The 25,664-nt window shown below is 33.1% G+C and overlaps 2 protein-coding genes across 3 annotated transcripts; one reads left to right on the top strand and one right to left on the bottom strand.

The window, feature by feature from the left end:
• Window positions 1-1,895: 1,895 nt before the first annotated feature.
• Window positions 1,896-6,030, bottom strand: Alg10 (alpha-1,2-glucosyltransferase Alg10). 2 transcript variants are annotated; one of them, XM_089713006.1, is made up of 2 exons: window positions 5,848-6,030; window positions 1,896-4,178 (listed from the first exon to the last, which is right to left on the bottom strand). In XM_089713006.1, exon 2 carries the CDS (start codon window positions 4,171-4,173, stop codon window positions 2,731-2,733), a length of 1,443 nt encoding a protein of 480 aa, XP_089569132.1. In that variant the 5' UTR covers window positions 4,174-4,178; window positions 5,848-6,030; the 3' UTR covers window positions 1,896-2,730. The 2 variants fall into 2 exon arrangements, with proteins under 2 accessions (XP_089569132.1, XP_089569133.1); XM_089713007.1 differs by lacking the exon at window positions 5,848-6,030 and adding an exon at window positions 5,752-5,814.
• Window positions 6,031-10,504: 4,474 nt separating this feature from the next.
• On the top strand, window positions 10,505-25,168 carry LOC149476070 (uncharacterized). The gene is made up of 13 exons (XM_089712507.1): window positions 10,505-10,754; window positions 12,084-12,243; window positions 13,123-14,516; window positions 15,365-15,483; window positions 16,328-16,458; window positions 17,372-17,479; window positions 18,171-18,291; window positions 18,761-18,896; window positions 19,743-19,902; window positions 20,689-20,791; window positions 21,611-21,730; window positions 22,565-22,776; window positions 23,550-25,168. Exons 1-13 carry the CDS (start codon window positions 10,585-10,587, stop codon window positions 24,777-24,779), a joined length of 4,164 nt encoding a protein of 1,387 aa, XP_089568633.1. The 5' UTR covers window positions 10,505-10,584; the 3' UTR covers window positions 24,780-25,168.
• The last annotated feature ends 496 nt before the right edge of the window (window positions 25,169-25,664 follow it).

Raw genomic sequence — 25,664 nt, 5'->3', positions numbered from 1 at the left:
TAGTTGAATCATGCCATCTCACTTTGACGTCTAATCGTGCATGCGTTAGTGTGCCGTTTGACGATCGAATGTTGTGTTGGTAACATATCTAAGTACACCTTTTTACTTGTAAAATTGACTTGATTTTTACTTGACTATACTCTATCCACGGAGACTAGTTAATATAGCGCTCTCTCTGTCACGTAATTCCATACAAATGACAAAGACAAAAAAGTTCAACCGTTAACCATTCAGAATGCACTACACACTGCGCTACCACAGTATTACAATTATTGTAATACTGTGGCGCTATTATTTAAACTAGATTTTTTTCCAAGTCTACACTTGCCTGTGTAATATATTAAGTATCTACCTAAATGAAGAAATAGGCTAGTAGATACATTTCCACTAATAAAATTAATTTTAAAAAGGTGTGAAGGAAAAAAACAAGAGTAATAAAATATTTATTTTCATTATAATTTACATAGATATAAGATACTTGTAGTTACCTATAATAATTCACACTGTACACTGCATTAACGGTTATCGCTGACCAATCACAAACGAGTCTATGTTTTCCCTACTAACTTGTCTCCGTGGATAGAGTATAGTATGAATTTAGATTTCACGCAAGTGATCTCGCCGTAAGGCAAATTTAATATAATATTTCCAATACATAATTTCTTGAATCATTTTACGATTTTTCTAAACTAGCTGTGTCCTGCGGTTTTACCCGTATTGCTCCGTTTCTGTTGGTCTTAGCGTGATGATATATAGCCTATAGCCTTCCTCGATAAATGGGCTATCTAACACCGAAAGAATTTTTCAAATCGGATCAGTAGTTCCTGAGATTAACGCGTTCAAACAAGCAAACCCTTCTTTATAATATTAGTATAGATGAACATTGTTGTTTTTAATTACCTTTACCTAATAATAATAATTAATAACATTCCTATTTACAATTTTATGAATTTATTATATTTTTACCCATAATTGAATTTGAATTTATTTTTATATTTTTGTACCCCTGAATTGTGATATTTTTTACTTAAATTAATAATATTGTATTACATTCCTATATTTTACTTAATTAACTAGATATCAGAGTTTTATTATAAGACTATTAATTTAAAAAATCGTCTTTATCTTAATAAAGGGGTCTATGAATATTGTAAAATTAAATTTAGGCCACTATTATAATTTTAAAAATTGGTATCTGTATGAAGATATTTAGATGTGTTCTATTCAAAACCTATTTATTTTCAACATGGTTTGCAATTTTTTGACGTAAAAGTATGTGAACTACGAACCTTTTGTTTCAAAATATAATACATCATTGACTCCCTTTACATATAACGTTTATATTTTAAGAATTGCCCCTATAGTTTTTTTTTACCTATTTTACATATTCTTCCTAAACAAGTGACACATGGTGTTCACGAAATGTTACCATATTTAAGAATTGTAGTTGTGATTTATATTTGTAAAACAAAATAAATGTCGTTTTTTAATCTTGCCTTTTATTAAACCTAATCCTATCCTGTAATACCTGACTACAGTAATATTATGTGAACCTATCCTCATACACAATACACATAGGATTAACATAATATTGTGCTAGCTGTGCTCCGCGGTTGCATCCGCGTGGCTCCGCTCCTGTTGGTCTTAGCGTAATGATATAGCCTAAAACCTTCCTCGAAGAATGGGCTATCTAACACAGGAAGAATTTTTCAAATTGGACCAGTAGTTCCCGAGATTAGCGCATTTAAACAAACAAATTCTTCAGTTTTATAATATAAACTATAGATTAGAGAGAGCAAATAAAACAACAAAAATAATTTCAAACATTTATTCACAAATCATTTCTTATAAAAAATTAAACTTAGATACAATTCTTAAATGCCATTTTCATTAAATCTAACTTAAGTGACTAGACATTTATTTTTAATAAATGAGCCAATTTTTACAAGTTACCTTATTTAATATCTTGGATATGTTGCCATTATCGAAAAAAAAATAAGGAAAGTTTTTTTAATTGATGTTTAACAACTTTTATGTACACTGTTTGATTAATAAACATCCTTATATTACTATAAATATGAAATTATTTGTATTTAAAAAGTGTGTAGAAATTATTTGTTTTTGTATCAAACATCAGGGGGTTACCATGATAAAGCCATATTAATTCCAATGTGGAAAAGTGACAGAGCTATATAGATTGTTTAGCGCCATCCCTTTCGCATATTGGAAATAATACTGCTATAAGACATAGTAACTTACCAGAACTGATTTCATGAATTCACACAGAGATAAGTTACTCTTAGCATTCTGTCTACACATCACTTCTATAGAGTATAGGGTATATAACATTTTTATCTGGGGCTTTAAAAAGTCACTAGGTAAAGTTAGTATTGCATTTTTAATTAAGAATATAATAATCAATTATTTGATAATGAATAATGATATTAAATAATATTAAATAATGCCCTTATTATGATTTTTTAAACAATTGCTGATTTATTTCATTACAACATGTTAATTATTAAATAAACAAATATAATAATCAATTTCGAAATATTATACAATGAATAGATACAAAATTAATGTCCTTATAAACAAAAATTCATTTTAATTAAATCCACGCCTGCATGAAAAAAACAAAATAAAAATACCTTAAAAGTTGTTCTATCTAATATGTTTAACAATTTTTGGGAATGTCTTACTTAAATCTCTACCAAACTCTACCAAAATCTACCAAATTATCCGTTGGGGCGCATCAAAATCTACCCACTTAACTTCCTTATTGAAAAACACATAAAACATACCAACATTGATAGCCAAGTACCACAAAAACTCGAAAGTGGCCACCTTATATGAAGACTTTGCGAATCGTAACCTACTTATTATATAGGGAACCAAAAAGTACCTCACATCAAGTAGTTTTTGCAACCCTACAGTTAAAAACAACGCTACTGTGTACGGTAATAAAAACGCAACGCAATTCTGGTCTCTCAAATTATCATATAAACTAAATAGGAGGAATATATACGCTGGTATCATTGCATATTTTGCATATTCATATTTACCAAACCAGCGATTCCAAATATAAAAAGTGTAATGCCTATTATCGGCTAAGAGATATGGATGTACTAAGGTATTAAAATGAACTATAGCTGTGAACAAAACTGCTAATAACACAACCTTAAGTTTATTACGTGATATTAACTTCAAAGTAGACGAAAACCTAGCCAGTACATATGGCAACCCAAACACACCATAAAATAATAGGAAATATAGCATCTGTGGCAAGTGCAGTGTTGCCTGATGTGCGCTTTTATCACCCACTACAATTGAACCGTTTATATATACGAAAACTACAAAACCTAGCAACACTAACGCATGTTGAAACATTATAACGAATTCAGATAACGATAAAAACTTGAACACATTAACGAAACATGTACTTATATGATATTTTAAAGCTATAAACACATCACTTAGGTTGTAATATCGCTTTAATTTAGACGAATCTATGTTATTAGCGATAATGCTTCGACGAATAGCAGTCTTGTTCAGATACTGGTTTCCATACACCCTTGAGCTACGTATGAACAAGTCGATCATTCTATGTCCAAACATCATGGCTATCCAAACGACATTTGTCTGCCGAACTAATACACACAACCCTCCGTTAAGAAACACAAGCCAGTAACTCTTTAACACAATTGACGATATAGAAAAAATTAACAACATAAGCAGAGACAGAGTTTCAGTATAGTACACAAAGGAGAAAAAGTATAATGGGGGAAGAATAGCCAAACTAACGGCTTGAAGAACGATCTTAATTTGACTCCCCGTGTGTCCGTAAATAAATTTCAATAGAAAAGAAAAGATTATTAAATTCATGCATGATGCGAGTAAATTTACGAAACGTAGGTTATATGTGTTACAATCTTGGTTAAAAAAAGATATAATGGTTGAAGCTACATATAGACCTGGGAGAGTTGTTATTTTGGGATCCCATCTCGTGAAATTGCGCTCACAGTAAGCGATTCCTTGCGGTATGTGGAATAGTTCGTCAATAATAACGTCCGATGCTTTGTATACAGCTTTGAACAGGTGTAGTGACGTGTAGAAGTATATAACAACTGCAGCAATCAGGAGTATTATAAATTTTATCGATATAAACATCATTTTGTCTGAAACAATACAATTTAAAACACATAAATACAGAAATGATACAAAAGGGAAAGAAACTATTACTATGTTAAATAATAAATAGGCAGCCTTCTCGCTTGTACGGCACAAATTACACTACAATAGGTGGTGTTCAAATCTGTTCATAAAAAAGTATAATCTTTCATATGTTTATATTCACAAATTGAAAGGTCCATTCACTGAAATCATTCCACAATTATCTTTCTTATTCAAATTTAAGTAATACAAAATATCCAGTTGTTAATTTGAAATTTTTAATGCATTACTTATTTATTTTATTTTATTTTATTTTTTACATACATAGATTCCTTACAGCTATTTGTATTACAATATTTATAATTAACTTTAACAAAACAATACGCCAATAAAAAGGAATACCAATAATAAAACAATTAATGTGACAGTAGTTTTACATTAATAGGCATGACGAAAGATTTTCAAAACCTCTTCCATAATGTGTGTACTGTGTATACGTACAAGAAAAACCCTATATTTCGCTAATATACTTAAATTTAACGAAGATAAAAGCCATTTTTCAAAAAATATTTATTAACTGTGCTAAAACAGCTCACAGGTGTCATGGCGTAGGCGTGACGTCACTCTTACGTAAATACGTAATTATCTGTATGCATAATGAAGTAAAAATAAACAAATATTTAATTATAAAGTGTTATAGAATCTAATTTCAAAGTTTATAAGTGGTGTGCAGTATTGCAATGTGAATCTACATAAAAATAATACCCAAAAAAAGTGTTAGTAATTGTTTAAAGTGAGAAAATAATATGAAATGATTGTATAAATTTGAGGCAGAGAAACCCGAACCACATATTCGTGAATTCGCAATTATATTTCTGTCCTGAGTCGATAAAGCATACGTGAAAAAATAGAAAATAAATAAAAATGCGTATTCTCAGCATATTCATAACAACAAAATACACCTGCCGCGAAGTTGTTGTGAGTTGTTTACGTAGAAGTGACGTCACGCGTGTTTCAGTCAAAATGGCCGACTGCAGAATTTCAATGTTTTATTTTATTGATAATCTCATTAATCTTAATGTTTTTAATATTTCTAAGTCACTATTTTTAATTTATATATTATACATTTTCCCTTAAAAACACTAATACGAACATTTATGGATACTGTCGTCATGCCTATTATAACAATGACAAAGTGGAAAAAATTAGTATATATATAAATATATTTTTTGGACATGGTATACAAAAAAGAGGAAAACGTACCCATTATAGAATGTTTGGTATGGATGTGTGAGTGTGTGTACTGTGTGTGTAGTGTATATAATGGTGTAGTGTGGTGAGAATGTGTATGGTAAATTAAGAAATTATGGAATTGGTGATGTCTGTTACTGCTTTTTTAAAACTGTTACGGGAGAGATGAAATATTTATAGCATTAAATGGTATTATTGAGTGGGATGCAGTAAGGAAATTGTATAAATTGTTATAAAAAGTGTTCCCGCCTACAACATTATCTTATTTGACTTTGAAGAATTCAAATAAAGTTGTACATTACCGTAAAAGTTATTAAAAATACTTACAACATTACCAATTGTATATACTGAAGAAATTTTGGCTAATTGTCTTAATTGAAACATAATCTATGCGATAAAATCGTAAAAACACTGATAACTTACATGACTGTGCAATTTAATACACTGAAAGGTGTATTTCCTGTAGTTCGTTGCTTTAGTACGTGTTTTTTGTAATTGCAATTTCCATAGGAGTTATATTTTTTTTAATATCCCGCACCGGGATTTACAATTCTTTAACACAACACGCTGTTTTTATTGATTGTCGATTCGCGGCACTTTTTTGACATAAAGACTAAAGTTTATGCATTAAACACGGATGAATACAAGGCATTTGATATCACAGATTAAGTACTGGTATGATTTTACTTTAAATCCTAAAATAAAAGAATAAGAACTTAGATCATTAAGTAATGGATAACACACGCAGGCGTTTCCCCTTTTGCCGAGGTATAAGATTATTCGAATCGAAAAATCTTATGCTTTCATAAAAACTACTTGCGTAATCGATTACGAACACTCTGCGTATTCGTAAAACATCGAAAGGACGTGTGCGAGTGCTCCGCTAAAAATGCCGTTTTGCACTGTCAAGTCTTGCAGAAGCAATTCAAACATGTCGAATATTAAAAAAGATGGAATAACATTTCATTTGTGTATATTTTTTTATTTTTTTAACGTACATTTCTAATTAAATGCAATTTCTAATAATCGTCGATGTATCGTTTAGCGATATGATCAAGACAAATAATCGAGTCATGTGTGTACTCGATCATTGATGCGGCCTTACGAGACTATCATGGAAAGAAAATATACAAATTTAATCTTTATGAACTAAGCGATAAAGTTGAATTTAGAACGCGATATTGAACCGCACTCCCCACGAGACTATAAAGTGATGTAGCGAGACTATCTTGAAGAGAAAATATACAAATTTAATCTTTATGAACTAAGCGATAAAGTTGAATTTAGAACGCGATATTGAACCGCACTCCCCACGAGACTATAAAGTGATGTAGCGAGACTATCTTGAAGAGAAATTCAAATTTAATCTTTATGAACTTAGTGATAGAGTTGAATTTAAAAACTCGTCGCTTAAAAGGTCGTTAATTTTTACGACTTTCTTAGTGACGGACTGCTTTTAACTTGAACGTCGATAAAAAAATATTTTTCTAAGTATAATTTGAAATGAGATGAGAATTAATCTTTATTATATTAAAATTTTACACAACTGCATAAAAAGGAGTATAATGTTTATTTTGTAAGTCTTGTATATATTTATTAAAATTTACGCTCGGTTACTTTTAACTGGCAGAACATTTTAATGGTACGGAACCCTTCGTGCGCGAGTCCGACTCGCATTTAGCCGTTTTTTTTGTAATGTTAATCTTGTAACCTTTCTATTATGTAGTTAATCTATACTAATATTATAAAGCTGAAGAGTTTGTTTGTTTGTTTGAACGCGCTATTCTCGGGAACTACCGGTCCGATTTGAAAAATTCTTTCGGTGTTAGATAGCCCATTTATCGAGGAAGGTATATATCATCACGCTACGACCAACAGGAGTGGAGCCACGGGGGTGAAACCGCGCGGAGCAGCTACTTTATTTATATGTATGTACGAATATTGCGTATATTTCAGATTTACAAAAAATCCTGCTTTAAGGGTAAGGTGGATTGAATGCTGTGGGAGAAAATCAGAATGGACACCTCGGTACAGAAATAATAAAAATTTCTGGACCGATATTTATTTTATTGAATATAATATGTGATGTGTTGAATAAATACATATTCAAATACAAATAAAATGGCGTTTTAGGGTTTTTCATATGCATATAATAATGATGAAAACGTTACAAATGACCTGTGTAGTATTTTTTATGAATATAATATTAATGTTATTTCTAATTTCAACAAAATTATTATTTTTGTAATATCGATATGGTTACATCCCTTTAGAGCGATTGTATTATTACGTATATGTATAGAGATTTTTCTGTGTAATAGATGTATGTGTGCAAAAACATGCTAGTCTGTCCATTTTGTAATAGTTTGAGTTTGTAAAGACACAAATTATTTTTGTGAATGTGTGATTGTTGAATTTATATTTTTGGTTTTATGGCATTCAAATGCTTTATAAATATAAATTTATAAAGAATAGAAAAAATTCGATCACGAGGCGGGACTCGAACCCGCATCCTTCGCGCCATTCCGGGGCGGATGCCTGACCAACTCAGCCACTCGTGACCCGCCAGAGCAATCGAATTTATTCTATTCTTTCAGTTTTATGTGTCTGAAGGGACACACCGCGCGCCATCTATTGAGATGATTAACAACCATTTCAACCAATATGAAGCACTTTTCAGTGAATACAATATTGTAACGATGGAACACGACCTTTTTTGTTGAATTTATATTTTTGGTTTTATGGCATTCAAATGCTTTATAAATATAAATTTATAAAGAATAGAAAAAATTCGATCACGAGGCGGGACTCGAACCCGCATCCTTCGCGCCATTCCGGGGCGGATGCCTGACCAACTCAGCCACTCGTGACCCGCCAGAGCAATCGAATTTATTCTATTCTTTCAGTTTTATGTGTCTGAAGGGACACACCGCGCGCCATCTATTGAGATGATTAACAACCATTTCAACCAATATGAAGCACTTTTCAGTGAATACAATATTGTAACGATGGAACACGACCTTTTTTGTTGAATTTATATTTTTGGTTTTATGGCATTCAAATGCTTTATAAATATAAATTTATAAAGAATAGAAAAAATTCGATCACGAGGCGGGACTCGAACCCGCATCCTTCGCGCCATTCCGGGGCGGATGCCTGACCAACTCAGCCACTCGTGACCCGCCAGAGCAATCGAATTTATTCTATTCTTTCAGTTTTATGTGTCTGAAGGGACACACCGCGCGCCATCTATTGAGATGATTAACAACCATTTCAACCAATATGAAGCACTTTTCAGTGAATACAATATTGTAACGATGGAACACGACCTTTTTTGTTGAATTTATATTTTTGGTTTTATGGCATTCAAATGCTTTATAAATATAAATTTATAAAGAATAGAAAAAATTCGATCACGAGGCGGGACTCGAACCCGCATCCTTCGCGCCATTCCGGGGCGGATGCCTGACCAACTCAGCCACTCGTGACCCGCCAGAGCAATCGAATTTATTCTATTCTTTCAGTTTTATGTGTCTGAAGGGACACACCGCGCGCCATCTATTGAGATGATTAACAACCATTTCAACATTGCTCTGGCGGGTCACGAGTGGCTGAGTTGGTCAGGCATCCGCCCCGGAATGGCGCGAAGGATGCGGGTTCGAGTCCCGCCTCGTGATCGAATTTTTTCTATTCTTTATAAATTTATATTTATAAAGCATTTGAATGCCATAAAACCAAAAATATAAATTCAACAAAAAAGGTCGTGTTCCATCGTTACAATATTGTATTCACTGAAAAGTGCTTCATATTGGTTGAAATGGTTGTTAATCATCTCAATAGATGGCGCGCGGTGTGTCCCTTCAGACACATAAAACTGAAAGAATAGAATAAATTCGATTGCTCTGGCGGGTCACGAGTGGCTGAGTTGGTCAGGCACCCGCCCCGGAATGGCGCGAAGGATGCGGGTTCGAGTCCCGCCTCGTGATCGAATTTTTTCTATTCTTTATAAATTTATATTTATAAAGCATTTGAATGCCATAAAACCAAAAATATAAATTCAACAAAAAAGGTCGTGTTCCATCGTTACAATATTGTATTCACTGAAAAGTGCTTCATATTGGTTGAAATGGTTGTTAATCATCTCAATAGATGGCGCGCGGTGTGTCCCTTCAGACACATAAAACTGAAAGAATAGAATAAATTCGATTGCTCTGGCGGGTCACGAGTGGCTGAGTTGGTCAGGCATCCGCCCCGGAATGGCGCGAAGGATGCGGGTTCGAGTCCCGCCTCGTGATCGAATTTTTTCTATTCTTTATAAATTTATATTTATAAAGCATTTGAATGCCATAAAACCAAAAATATAAATTCAACAAAAAAGGTCGTGTTCCATCGTTACAATATTGTATTCACTGAAAAGTGCTTCATATTGGTTGAAATGGTTGTTAATCATCTCAATAGATGGCGCGCGGTGTGTCCCTTCAGACACATAAAACTGAAAGAATAGAATAAATTCGATTGCTCTGGCGGGTCACGAGTGGCTGAGTTGGTCAGGCATCCGCCCCGGAATGGCGCGAAGGATGCGGGTTCGAGTCCCGCCTCGTGATCGAATTTTTTCTATTCTTTATAAATTTATATGTGTGATTGTGTTTCAAAGTGTGAGTTACCCTCCCCGCACCAAAACCGGCAGAAAGTTTAGTTAGAACATTTGCCAGCGTGCTCCATCCATTACTTAATGATCTAAGAATAAGAACGATCAAAAGAAGATGTAAGAAATTTATATCACATCAATTTCTTTAATAAGCATTAAACTCGCTGAATATATTTTAATTAAAAAGTCAAGCGGTAGAAATAGCGCAAAATACAAACTAAATTCTACATATACCTATATTTTTTTTTTTCGAAGGAAATTTTGTAATAATTTTTGCTGAATCGTTTTTAAATTTCAAGTTACATACAACCTTCATACAACACTTGGCTACAAGGTCTCGTTTACTCTCGTATCCAGTACGTATCCAGTCCATAAAATATAAAAAAAACGAGTTGACATTTGACAGTTGAGCTAACGGTTGCACTATTTGAAACTTGAAACTTGAAAGTGCTTACAAAATTTCGGAAACTATAATAATATCGAGAGAATATCGTATTAAATGATTCTTAAAGATGACTGTAAGTGAAGCTACTAACTTTGTGACGAAGCTCAAAGCGCATGGATCTGAAAACGACTATTACAACTTAGAAACGGCGTGTAAGGATTTCACTGTTTTGCTAACGAAACTGTCGACCAAAGATAAACAATCCTTTTCGTTAAATGTTTTATGCGTATTATGCAGGTAAGTTTACATCATATTAGTACTAGCTTACCGCCCGCGGCTTTGCCCGCTTTGTCTAAAACCAAATAAATTTTATACTAAAACCTTCGCCTTGTATCACTCTATTTAAAAAAAAACACATCAAAATGCGTTGCGTAGTTTTAAAGATTTAAGCATACATAGGCCCATAGGGACAGAAAAAGCGACTTTGTTTTATACTATGTAGTGATAAAGTTCATTATTTAGTGATACACATAGTTTTCAAGATCAGGGAGAACTTACGAATCTTCTTTGTGTAAACTATTTAATAATTCGCCACAGGCTACTTGTTAAGGAGTTTATATCTTAGCGTAAATTTGTTAAATTACCTAATTTGAATTAACTGAGACTATTAAACTATTGTATATGTATTAAACCTTTAAAAATGTGCTATAGATTAATTTAAGTTTTAAGAAAATGTATTTGGTGATCAGCTGACGCAACTACACCTGTATTAAGCAATAATTAAGCATACTACAAAATATTATATAAAAAAAATAAAACTATATTTATATGATAGATACTGAACTTGACTTTGTAGTGAATTCATTTCAAATTCATTTATTTAGAATTTATTCATTCAACTAGACTTCATTAGAAGTGCTATTTAATCATCAAAAACATACAGTAGAATCCTTTTATAATGACCAACCGCTTATTATAACGAAGCGAAGCACACACAACCGCTTATTACACAGCGAAGTTTGGTTTCCATATAAAATTCTATATAAAAACTAGCGGTCCGCCCCGGCTTCGCCCGTGGTACATATGAAAAATAGATGTTGGCCGATTCTCAGACTTACCCGATATGCACAGAAAATTTCATGAGAATCGGTCCACCCGTTTCGGAGGAGTATGCAGACTAACATTGTGACACGAGAATTTTATATATGTATAAGAAGATTCGGATAAAATAACTTCGTAATAGTGACATGTCGCTAATAATTGTGACCAATGTTTAATAAATTATCCGGTTATACATAGTGCTGAAATGATTTTTAACACTTTTGACAGTGTTTGGGACAATTATGTGATATCCTACGATGTACGGCGCTCGCGCCTTTTTTGTTTCTTGTCTCAATGTGTAGTTACCTTTTCTCTGTATTGAAATAAATACATACTAACAAAAAAAGGAGATTATTTTCTACAAAATCCTTATTTTGACATGTTCGTCAATTCCCATCGATGTCATTATAAACGGACTCCTGTACTTCAATATTCATCACTATATTATATTATTCAATATTCATCACAATATTCATCACTATATTTACCATCCGTATAACTTATCTATTGAACCATATATTACAGGAACTTAGAAAAAGTACCAACATGGAAACAAAGAATAAACAGCACAGAACTAATAACACTATGTATAGAATGTGTGAGGCAGAACAGAGGTTTGGAGGGAGAGGAGCGAGTGAAGAGCCTTGCGTGTATTTATCATGTACATAAATATATTGTGAGACAGGTGAGTTTTATTTTTATTTTATTAAGGCTCATTAGCAGCTGTACATCGATTGTTTTACATAAAAAATACACAAAAAATATAGGACATGATGGACAACTAATAAAAAATGAGCACTACAAAAATTAATTACATTAAAAAAAAAATAATAATATACGCATTAAATACATTTTAACTTAATAAAATACATTTTAAAATAATCACTTGATAAAATTAATTAAAATAACAATATAATACTCAAAATGAAATAAAATTAATTGAAATTTAAACAGTGAGTTTTAAGTAAATAGGCTATGGTGTTTTGTTACCTATACAATTGTACTATATGAACAGTCTGTCCTGGTTTCGTCTGTGACCCATAATATGATATAATAGCATATAGGACTTGGGATAAGGGATCCAACTGTTAAATAATTTTTTAATGGGGTTCAGACGGTACTGAGATTAGTGTGTTCAAACAAACTCATCACCTTACCAAAAAAAGAAGCTGTTTGTGACATGATTAGATATATCAGCTCGCAAATATACCATGTTTGATGTTGAAACCTTTTACATTAACATTACCTGAACATTTTACTAAAAATCTTTAGTTTTTCAATCTTTAGTTACAAAACAAAAATAAATTTCATTGTAAGCAGATTAAATTATAGAATAATATATTATTACTAGACTAGCTGCGCTCCGCGGTTTCACCCGCGTGGCTCCGCTTCTGTTGGTGTTAGTGTGGTGATATTATATTATAGCCTATAGCCTACCTCGATAAATGGGCTATCCAACACGGAAAGAATTTTTCTAATCGCATCAGTAGTTCTTGAGATTAGCGCATTCAAACAAACTATTCAGCTTTATAATATTAGTATAGATATTATTTCATTTTTTCAGAGCACATCAGTACCACCAGAACTCATACTCAAATTATCCTTCATGCCTTTCGAATGTGACGTAAACAACCTTCTCAAGGATTACCACAAAACGTATTGGAGCATACTTGTCGATCGACTGACGTACATCGAAAAGCTAAAAACAAAACTGGCCATAAAGAAACTGTTACCAAAATTCAACGATGATTTGACCAAAGTGATAACGATATACAAAGATATTAACGACTTCTGCACTAATTTATTACCAATTATTGTTAAAAAGATGTATTACATCTTCGGTGATGCTACAACTGACTTGAATGAGAGTTATCGTAAATTATTCGACGCGATTGCTACACATGCTAACACTATAAAACAGTGTAATGATAAACAGTTAACGGAATTGTATGTGAGATTCAACGATTGCATCTATGTTGTAACGGAAAACTTGAGTAAGATTGACTTTAAAAACTCTCCTTTGGAAGATATTATAAGAATATGTATATCTTTACTGGGCCATCGTGCGGATATATTTCATTGCTTCCAAACATTCTATTTGAACTCGTTTTTGTATATATTTAGTAAACGAGCCAACAATATAGATAATGTGTTTAAAAACTTGATAGTTTCGTGTGAAACAACAGAGAAATTAGGATATAAGAGCTTAATGTACGCGACCTACCCATTTCTAAATCAAATGCTCCGACTCTGGATTGAATCGTATGAAATGAATGTTTCAAGTATGGAAAGCAGTTGCTTGAATTTCGTATTATTTTTAATGGGTAAAGCGAAAAAGTGCAGCCAGTTAGTCAAATGCGAAAATTGTAATATAAAAACTGGTCTACACGACGCTCTACGGCTAAGCTTTTTGGTGAAAAACTTAATAAATAAAGCCGTAAATGATAATTCTTTTTCATCCAAATCGGAAGTATTCCACGCGATTAGAGAAAATCAGTATTCTATTTTGGACGAATTGAAAGCAGCTGGTTGTGTTAATATTAGTAAATATCACGTAAAATTGCAAACAGATGTTCACAACGCCGCCATCTTGTTGCACAAGGCGGGTAACTACGAGTTTTCCATAACGCTTTTTGACATTTACCTGTCAAAAGAATTGGAGAATTTTAAGGCGGGTGATTTTAAAAACGTCAGCCGCGGGCTGTATAATAAAAGTATATGTGAACTGGACAATAAAATGTACGAAGGAGGTATTCGCGACGCGTTTTTGAGTTTGGCTTTTTCGCAAGATGTGAAAAACGAGAAATATATGAATATTGTGGTCAGTATGAAGGGAAAGGCGGCGAAAGTTGAGGACAATGATAATCAAGATTTGCAGTTTCTATCCGTGCTGAGCGCGTGCGAAACTAGGGAGGGTGGTGTTGATATTAAACCGTTTTTGAAACATGTTAAGTTTAGGTAAGTTTTTATGTTTATTTAACAACTAGCTTACTGCCCGCGGCTTCGCCCGCTTTGTCTAAAACCTAATAAATTATATATTCCTTCCTCTTGAATCAATTTATGTAGTATTAAAAAAAACCGCATCAAAATCCGTTGCGTAGTTTTAAAGATTTAAGCATACAAAGGGACATAGGGACAGAGAAAGCGACTTTGTTACTATGTAGTGATGACATTTCAATTTTAAAATAATATAATATGAGTATGGAATTAATATGAGTAAGATGATGAAAACATTTTGAAAGAGAATATTGCAGTGTCCTTCTGTCATCTCTATTGACGAAATTAAGCGTTACTTTGCTTTATCGCGCTGCGCTTGCGCAAGTAGAGAGAGAAAGTACTATACAGTCTTCTCTCTCTTTCTAACTCAATATTATATTACAAATGCCTGTCTGTATTGTCGGTCTGTCCGTCCCTTCTTGACTCTTTGATGCATAGCAAAGATAGAATGTATATCCAATATATATATAATTTAATATGTTTTTTTTTTATTTTTTATAAATAATTTGTGTTTTAATAGTAAGTAAGCTACCTTGTAGAAAAGCCCTATTCTCAACATAATTTGTAATTATTGTACAACATATTGTGTAATTATTATAATACTAGCGTTCCGCCCCGGCTTCGCCCGTGGTACATATTTCGCAATAAAAGGTAGCCTATGTTCTTTCTCAGGGTCTAAAGATTGTCTGTGTCAAATTTCATCAAAATCGATTGAGAGGTTTAAGCGGGAAAGCGTAACATACATACATACATAATTACAAACCTTTCCTCTTTATAATATTAGTATAGAATAGATATTTTATTTTCAGTGAATTATTAAAGCATGAATTTGCAATGTACGAGAAACTGTGGCCGTCATTAGCACCTATAACTGGTGTTATAGTGTCCTTATACAAGATGGTCAATTCTAATCGTTTTTTGGGTTGCGGTAAGTAATTTAATGTATTTAAAAGTTGGTCTGTCAGTTTGAGGCATAAACTGCTGGACTGATATTGATAGGCTTATACATATAAGCGAAAAGTAAGTCACTCTAACAGTGTAATGCATATAAACTGCTGAATCTATATTGATAATTTTTTTGTGTATAAGTGACAGTTATGTTTGAAAAGAATTAGTGTGTGTTGTTCTTTTTTAATAAGCCAATTAATTTTCACTTTCATGAGAATCAGAATCAGCAGCGCAAGTCCCATTAAAAAGGGTCTAACCATTTCTAAAGTAATGCTAGAACAATCGGTCAATTGATTAATAATGCAATATTTTATTGTAGTTCAAAGTTTCATTTCATATGAGCTATGAAAATAACAATATAATAATAAAATCGTAAAATTACTTTCATGTTATTGAAGTGAAACTTCTTTATCGGGGTTGGAAAAAAATTTAGTGTTATTTTTTCGTTACGCGTGACATTTTTTCGTTACGCGCCATCTTTTTCTTATCCCTACCACGCGTGATTGACGTTTTTCTGTAAAGTTGCATTAAATAAATTATTTTTTGAAAATTAAGTTTCATTTCTAACGTGTGTACACTAACTAGTACACGCACACATTTTTTTTATAATTTTTTTTTGAAGTGAAACTTCTTTATCGGGGTTGTACAAAAATTTAGTGTAACATTTTTGCGTTACACCGTACGCGTGACATTTTTGCGTTACGCCGTACGCGTGACATTTTTGCGTTACGCCATACTCGTGACATTTTTAAGGTCATAAAGAAGTTTCACTTCTTACGTGTGTACTCTAGTACACGCATACATTTTTTTTGTTATATTTACAGCTGAAGACAAAAAAGCGATAAAGGATACATTTTACGATATCATTCTAAAAACTCCGAGCATAGTGAAGTGGATACAGAATGATAGATACAAAGAAATTGTCAAAGAAATAATAAATGACATGGATTGGAATGTGAGTAAAGACCCAGAAAAAATACAGTACTGTTATATTTGACTGACCGGTTGGCTTGGTCGGTAGTGGCCCTGCCTTCCAAGCCAGAGGTCGTGGGTTCGATTCCCACCCGGGGCAAATATTTGTGTGATGAACATGTTTGTTCTGTGTCTGGGTGTTTGCCTAAACTACTGAACCAATTTGCATAAAATATGGTATGGAGATATTTTAATACCCGAGAAAAGACATAGGCTACTTTTTATTGCGAAATATGTACCACGGGCGAAGCCGCAGCGGACCGCTAGTACAATATAAACTTAACTAACTTAAATACTATGTATATTGAAAATATTCATACAAAAATCAACATGGAAATAGAAAATTTAAATAACTTTGTTATATTTGACTGACCGGTTGGCTTGGTCGGTAGTGGCCCTGCCTTCCAAGCCAGAGGTCGTAGGTTCGATTCCCACCCGGGGCAAATATTTGTGTGATGAACATAGTTTGTTCTGTGTCTGGGTGTTAATTATGTATATATAAGTATGTATTTAAAATTATATATGTATGTTTATCAGCCATCTGGTTTCCATAACACAAGCGCAAGCTTTGTATGGGATCAGATCGTGTCGTATGTGAAAAATTGTCTTGAAATATTTATATTTATTTATATAATAAAAAAATCGCTAACATCCTTAGGAGACGCGGGTTCAAATCCCGCCTCGTGATCGAATTTTTTTATTCTTTAAAATTACTAATTACTTACTACTCTACTGTACCAAAGGTTGTCTGGAAGAAATCGCTCTAAAGCGATAAGACCGCCATTTGTACTTAGTTTAAGCTATATTTAAGTGTCTGTATTTCTTTTTTATTATCTTTAAGTGCAATAAAGAATTGATAAATAAATAAATAAAATTGACAATTTTCTCGTTTTCAGAAACTAACATTAGAAGATAAGATGGTGTATGTGGCATTATTATTCATAAAATCGGAGCACGATTTGCTCGATGCGAGCGAAAAGTATGGATGGAAACCAGTGGAACAAGTGAGTTTAACCCATTGACCACCGAGCGGCCCGATCGGGCCGAGACACAATAGATTTTCTATTGTGTCTGTGATCCGAGGACTGACGGATTAAACTCAAACTCATACTCAATTAACAACTCAATTTTATATTTAACTAGCTTACCACCCGCGGCTTCGCCCGCTTTGTCTAAAACTTAATAAATTATATACTAAAACCTTCCTCTTGAATCACTCTATCTAGTAAAAAAAACTGCATCAAAATCCGTTGCGTAGTTTTAAAGATTTAAGCATACAGGGACATAGATAGGGACAGAGAAAGTGACTTTGTTTTATACTATGTAGTGAAGTATTTTTGAAATGTCATAATTCTAAATTTTAAAGGTGTAAAGTGTAAGTCGAGGTTTGAAAATGACGTCTTTTAGGGTTTTTTTCGCATACACCTTGAAAAAAAAATTTTGCTGTTAAAAAGCGTGTGTACCGAGCACATGTGTCATAAGTGAGACTTCTTTAGTAAGATTCAAAGATACAACAATCGTCGCCGTATTCTATGACGTGACGGTATTGCCATGACGTGACCTTGAAATTTTACTCTCAATGCGCCTAAAGAAGTTTCACTTCAACAAGCAATAGAGGATTATTTTTTCGTATAACATTACAATATTCGAAATATAAAAAAATACCTTTTTTTACCATTTTATCTAAAATTTCAGTTACTCGACTTAGACAAAAGTGTAGTAGTGCTTAGAACACTATCGCAAGAACACACAGCGACGAAGGACTCGATTCGTGGCGTCGAATTGTTGGCGAGTTTCATACGGGACTTGGGTGATGGTATGTATGAAGTGAAAGTGTAAAGTGTAAGTCAAAGTGTAAAGTGTAAGTCAAAGTGTGAAGTGTAAAGTCAAAGTGTTAGGTGTTAGGTGAAAGTCTAAAAATTTTTTGTTCATTAAGTTAATAGAATATAAATATGTGAGATTTAAAATTTGTTTTCAATGTTTAAAATGTCAAATATACAAAAATTCAATATTATTTTTGTCTCAAAGTACAGTTATTACGATGTACCCCTGAAAAGGCACTTTTGACCGTAATATATTGTTTAAATATAATTATAACAAGAATTATTGAAGGTGTCTCTATATTTAAAAAAATTACAGACTTTGTCATCAAAATAACAATAAAAAAACAACAATTGCACAGCATTTCAAAAGGGATTTAAAAAATTATTATAAAATATCAATCAAATCTTTTCTTCCTCCCCAAATGGCTAAAAATTAAAATATATTTTTTAACTTATTTTCAGTACCTCACTACCGGCTGGCCCATTTTCTACGGATTTGCGAAGTGATAGTCCAACAATTGTTACATGTACATAGAACAGTTCATGCTTTACAGTTGGCGAATATGTGCCTTAGATTGAGCAAATTTTTGGGTGATAAGTAAGTTATTATTAACTTAACTATAAGTTTTTATCAATACAACATCACTACATAGTATAAAACAAAGTCGCTTTCTCTGTCCCTATGTCCCTTTGTATGCTTAAATCTTTAAAACTGTGCAACGGACTTCGATGCTGTTTTTTTTAATAGATAGTGATTCATGAGGAAGGTTTAGTATATAATTTATTAGGTTTTAGACAAAGCGGGTGATGCCGCGGGTGGTAAGCTTGTCTATATAATAGAAATGAATCGCCAAATTTGTTGCTAAGCGCAATACTCGAGAACGGCTGAACCAATTTCGTTAATTTTATTTATAATATTCCTTGAAATACGAGGATGATTCTTATGGAGAGAAAACGTAAACATGTACCACGGGCGGAGCCGGGGCGGACCGCTAGTAATTATATAGAAGGATAAACATTAAAAATTTATTTGATATCTATTTTCTGACTAAGGAAAAAGTAGCTTTTCCTCGAGAATCTATTTAAAAAATCTATTTAAAAAAAACTCATCAAAATCCGCTGCGGAGTTTTAAAGATTTAATCATACATAGGGTCAGAAAAAGCGACTTTGTTATACTATGTAGTTATCAGCAAATGCTGAACTCTTAATTACACGCTTTATATTAGCTTCACCTGTATGTTTGTTTGTAACCGACTTCTTTGGGCGCGATTTTAACCCACTTTAAACGGCCAGATTTCGTTCAAACTTTGTAGATTTATTGAGGACCAATGACAATACACTAATTTGATAAAATTTTATATTTTTTAGTTCGGTTTTCTATAAAAAGCGTGTTTTTTAGTTTTTTTTAACTATTATTATTATATTTAAAAAAATACATTTTAGGGTTTCCTACATACGAAACGTTGGTACCATATTATACCACGCTGAGAGACAGTATCCAGAAATTGACAGCATCTCAGCAAATGCTGTCCAATTATGGACAAGTGTAGTGGGAACAAAGGAATCTATGGAGATTGCGTTGGTTTTCATTTGTGAAGTTGCGGTAAGTTTTTTTTTTGTCAATGTTATTCTATTAACAATTTGTAGTATTCGCTAATTTTATTGAATCTAATTAAAATATTAATGGCTTAGTTGAAGGAATTTATTTTATCAGATTTTTATGATATTTTTTTTTTGGAAATTCCATTTAGGTCGCATTATTTTAAATTTTAATCCTACTAATTTATTAAATGCGAAAGTTTGTGAGGATAAATGTATGTGTATGCATGTTTGTCACTCTTTCACGCAAATACTACTGTACCGATTACAATAAAAAAGCACACATATAGAGGGTAACTTGGATTAACACATAGGATTGGTTTTATCCCGGAAATCCCACGGGAACGGGAACAATGCGGGTATTTCTTTGAAAACGCGGACGAAGCCGCGGTTGGAAAGCTAGTTTAATATTAGACAATATATTATAGTCTGTTACATATAGAAACAACGCAGATTTCTGTTGATGCGATATTTATAAATTTTTCCAACAAATTTTACGAATTTTTTATATTATATCATATCATCATACTAGCTGTGCTCCGCGGTTTTACCCGCAATGCTCCACTCCTGTTAGTCTTAGCGTGATGATATATAGCCTATGCCCTATAGCCTTCGATAAACGGGCTATCTAACACCCAAATAATTTTTCAAATCAGACAGAATCTCAGAAACTACTGGCTCCTGAGATTAGCGCGTTCAAACAAACAAACTTTTTAGCTTTATAATATTAAGTATAGATGAGGGGTATAAAAAAGATATTTTAAATAGCTTAATATTGTATTAATTACAGATATATTACATCAAAAGCAAGCGACACACAGCGGCAGCCATTTTGTTAAGAACTGCGCAAGCGCATATCGTGAACGCTTTCAAGTTATATCCGGATATGCAATGTGAGTTTTATTTTGTATGTTTGTCAGTTGGTATGGTCAAAATGGATGTGTCGATTTGCGATTTTGATAAAGCATTTATCTTAGTTGGAGTTGCTCGCTAGAACAAGTGGACACTTATTTGTGTGCATTATATAATTCATGAAGTAATTTTTAAGTAACATTTTTTCGTTACGCGTGACATTTTTCCGTTACGCGCCATCTTTGATTTGACGTATTTCTTTAAAGTTGCATATAGTAAATTATTTTTTGAAAAATAAGGTCATAAAGAAGTTTCTTACGTGTGTACACTATTACACGCACACATTTTTTTATATAATAAATATATTATTGCACGCCTCATAAGCGAAGCGTTGAGGTGGGTACTACTGTCACTTCGCGCAAAACATCTGATTTTTCAAACTTAAAATGTCTTTATGTATCATACATTGCACTTGTAAGATAATACATACACACACATATTAAGAAAAAACACTATTTTTAACGTTCATGATATTTTTGATGTCATTTTTGTTATTTAAACTAGTTAAAAAACAGTTTAAAAAAGTTCTGTCTTGGACGTCCGTGTGTCTGTATGTGCGGATCCTTTTTCTTGTTAACACGATAGCGACCGAAATACTTTACTAATCGAGTCTTTTTTTTTCTCTTACGCTTGAGTATGCTCAGGAATAGAACCCTTTCATTTTTCAGGGTCTGATTCGATGTGGTTTAATTGTTATTAAATAAACAAAAATAATAATTAATAAATAATTATTAAAAAAAAATTATGAGGCGTGCACTTTTGGATTTTCCAAATTATTTTTCATATATTTTTATTTTCAGTGGACTTAGCGCTCGGTAGGTTGATGGAGGCGCAGGTATTGTTGTGTCCTGATTCTGGTTTTAATTCACTAACTGCAGTGAATGCTATACAAAGACATTATTTGGCTACTGCTACTGTGGGTAAGGATATTTTTTTTATATTTATCCATACTAATATTATAAGTGCGAAAGTAACTCTGTCTGTCTGTCTGTTACTCAATCACGCCTAAACTACTGAACCAATTTGCATGAAATTTGGTATGGAGATATTTTGATACCTGAGAAAGGACATAGGCTACCTTTTATTGCGAAATATGTACCACGGGCGAAGCCGGGGCGGACCACTAGTAGTTTATAATTTATATGTATATAAATCTCGTGTCACAATGTTTGTCCTCAATGGACTCCTAAACTACTTAACCGATTATAATAAAATTCGCACACCATGTGCAGTTCGGTCCAACTTGAGAGATAGGATAGTTTAAACATGTAGGTACCACGGGCGAAGCCGGGGCGGACCGCTAGTAGTTTATAAATATAAAAAAAATATTATAATAGAGATGTGACGTAATTCTTTTTGTGAAGTTTTTTATATGTTCACCTGAGATGTGCCTCTCAGACAAAACCATGCAAGAAAGAATCCCTATTTAGTTAGTGTTACTATCCTCTGACCTATCTCAGATCTCAAGCTATCTCTATACCAAATTTCATCGAAATCACTTCAGTGGTTGAGGCTTGAAAAAGCCATCCTTTTTTTTGTTAATATGGTTAATATAAAAGTCGTATTCGTATCTTTTTAAGTGAAACTTCTTTAGGCGCGTTGAGAGTAAAATTTCAAGGCCGCGTCATGGCAATACCGTCACGTCATGGAGTAAGGCGACGATTTTAGTACCTTAGAATCTTTCCAAAGAAGTTTCACTTCTGACACGTGACACACACACACACGCTTTTTTACAATATTATTACATTTTTCAGGCACAGTATGGACAACCAAACGTAGAAACAACCTCCTCCTTAAATACAATACATGTCTGGCAACTGAAAAATGTGTAAAACTGTGTAAATATCTGAAATTATGGCGTCGGGCAAAAACAGCGGGTGGGGCAGGGTTAGGGGCAAGTGGGGGCAAGGGGCAGGGGGTAATATATGGGGCAGTCACACAGACCTGCTGGCCTGAGGATGCTCAAGTAAGTATAAATAAATAAATATTTCAGGACAATTTTTCACACACGGCACGATCTGATCCCATACTAAGCTTTCGCTTGTGTTATGGAAACCAGATGGCTGATAAACATACATATATAATTTTAAATAAATACTTATATAGATAATTAACACCCAGACACAGAGCAAACATCTATGTTCATCACACAAATATTTGCCCCGGGCGGGAATCGAATCCACAACCAGTGACTTAGAAGGCAGGGTTACTACCAACCAAGCCAACCGGCCGGCCAGTCATAATAAAACGATACAAAATGTGCTCAAGTAGAATACAAAAGAAATGAAAGAGTAGTTGTAAGTGTAACTACCCGCACTTGAAATATTTTCGCATACATATTCAATATTGATAGAATTTATCAAATCGGACCCGTAGTTCCTTAGATTAGCTGGTTAAACAAACAAAATAAATTATAGTTGAGTTATAAGGGGGAAGTTGTAGTTCCAAATACGTGCATATAAAGGTTTATTTCTCAATGTTGTTTGAAGTAATTTAACTTTTAAAAAATACATAGATTAATTTCTCTCCGTACGTCCGGTTGTCTGGAAGAAATCGCTGCATAGCGATAAGACCGCAATTGTTTTAAAGTATTCTTAGATTAAGTATTATTGTAATAATTCTAAGAGCAATAAAGTATTAATAATAAATAAATAAATAGATTGTTTCGTTCCCATACTTGATAAATTAAATTTTCAAATCCTTGACATATTTTTAAATTATTGAATTCTTCCTTTCCAGGTGAAAATCAACAACGCACTCAAAAACATACTCGACACAACCGACATACACATAACCAATATAGACTTAAATAAAAAGATCCAATCGTTTACCCCAAAACACGACCACATAGAAACCATGAGAGATACTATGATTAGAACACAACTTAGTCCTTCCTTGCCTTGTATTTCTGTACCCGCGTTTATAACACCGGAGTTCTTAAAGCATGACGCATGCTCATGCTATGCATGCGTCATGCCGGCTTGTGCAATACTTTCAAGCCAGATTTCAAGCCTAGAAGCATCTATGTACTTTAGATCTAAGGAAGATGTGATCGCTAGGAATTATTTTAATGGTGCGTTGAAAACTTTTGAGCTAGCTGAGACGAAATTGAAGTCGATTTTTGTGCAAAATGCTAAACAATTCGAGAAATATATAGTCAATTTGGTGAAGGATAGTTGCTTTAAGGAATTTCATGAATTGGAAGTTGAATTTTTGATTGAGCTGGCCTTTTTTGAACTGTCCGAAAAGAATTTTGAGAAAGCAGACGATTGTATAGTTAGGATACATGAGATTCTCTCAGAAAATGATATTGACGTTTATCTACAAAATGAGATATCTAACTTGCTAGTATCTTCAGCTCTTTTGCGTGAAAAACGTCCAGAAATACCAAAGGAACTGGACATAGACTTCGATTCGCTCAAAATAAGCACGAACCATGAAGCCAAAACGCCAGAAGGCAAAACTCTGCCCATAGACACAGTGAAGCTAGTGCAAAAAGAAGAAATTCCAATCAAACGAAAAGTCGCCAAAAAAATCAATTTGGACGATCCGGAGGAAGAGCCGAAAATAGAGAAACCTAAATCGAAGTTTAAAATCCCTGAACCGGTGATACCTAAACCTAGTTTAGAAATTATAACGCCTAGACCGACTAGATCGAGACCTAACATAGTAATAACGCAAGCAGATACCCCGAAAACAGAGCAATTTTCCACCCCAAAATCAACGCCAAACGAGGCATTTTTCACCCCACAAACTTCGCACAAAACATACTCAAGAAAGATCGCTAAAAATCTAGAAGCCGAATTTTTAACTCCCATAGGAACTCCATCTGAAATTACAAAGAAAAAAGACACTAAAAGTTTAAGAAAAAAGACGTTGCTAAGGGCAACGAGCCCTGGGAAGTTAGAAGATAAGGATAAACCTGTGACTCGGACTAGAAGGGTGAAACAGCCTGTATTCGATAAATAAAAAACCAAAGATAATAAACTGCGTCAAATGTCACAATGACAGTGTCATTGTCTCTGCTCAAAATTGGCGGGAACCTTGAAAATTTTCTTTTTGAGCGTGATTTTGCAAAAAAAAAATTATCTAATTTTAAATATAATTTTGATGCACGTGATTTTACAAATGACTTGCTATTTTAAAAAGATAAAAAACCGAACTGAATATTTTTTGAGTAATTTTAATTTTTAATATATAAAATAAAATAATGGCCTCGCTTCTTGCTTTTTTTTCTAACATAAGTTTTGTATGTATATAAATATGTTATTTACCAAAAAACAAGTTATGTAATTTTAAATTAAACTCTTTTTCAGTTCGACTAAATTTAAAAATTCTAGACTTTTAATGAATTGCTATGTATAAAAATATGAAAGGGATGATTATATGAGATGATCATTGAGATAATATTACTACGTATGGAGGAGACACCACGAACAAAATCTGTGCGCCATTTTTTTGCTCTAACTAAGTTTTAAAAATTATTATTTAGTTAGGTACTTAACGATGAAAGTTATTCCTTTGCACTTTTCCGTATTATTTGTATTATTTGTGCAATATCGTAACACACACGAAGGCATGTTTGATGCGTTTCACTTTAAAACCATTAAAAAATACCGCTCAACATACGTCACATGACGTATGTTGAGTGGAACATAAGTGATGTAGGCGGTGTCATCTCCTATTAATATTATCTCAATGACTATAGTTCCATGATCTCAATGGAGATGATATTGTTTGAAATTTCTAAATAAATAAAAGCTATGAAACATATCCATATATATAAAAATGTTGTGTGGTTAAATGAAACCACGGTAAAAGTGAAACTGTTCGAACGGTTCCGAACACTGCTTT

This window comes from Colias philodice, chromosome 29 (genome assembly GCF_061535455.1).
Source record: "Colias philodice isolate Cphi_HAF_F1 chromosome 29, ilColPhil1 Martin Lab GWU primary, whole genome shotgun sequence".
Taxonomy (NCBI): domain Eukaryota; kingdom Metazoa; phylum Arthropoda; class Insecta; order Lepidoptera; family Pieridae; genus Colias; species Colias philodice.
Note: the sequence above shows the minus strand (reverse complement) of the source record. Positions and strands in the feature narration are given on the sequence as shown.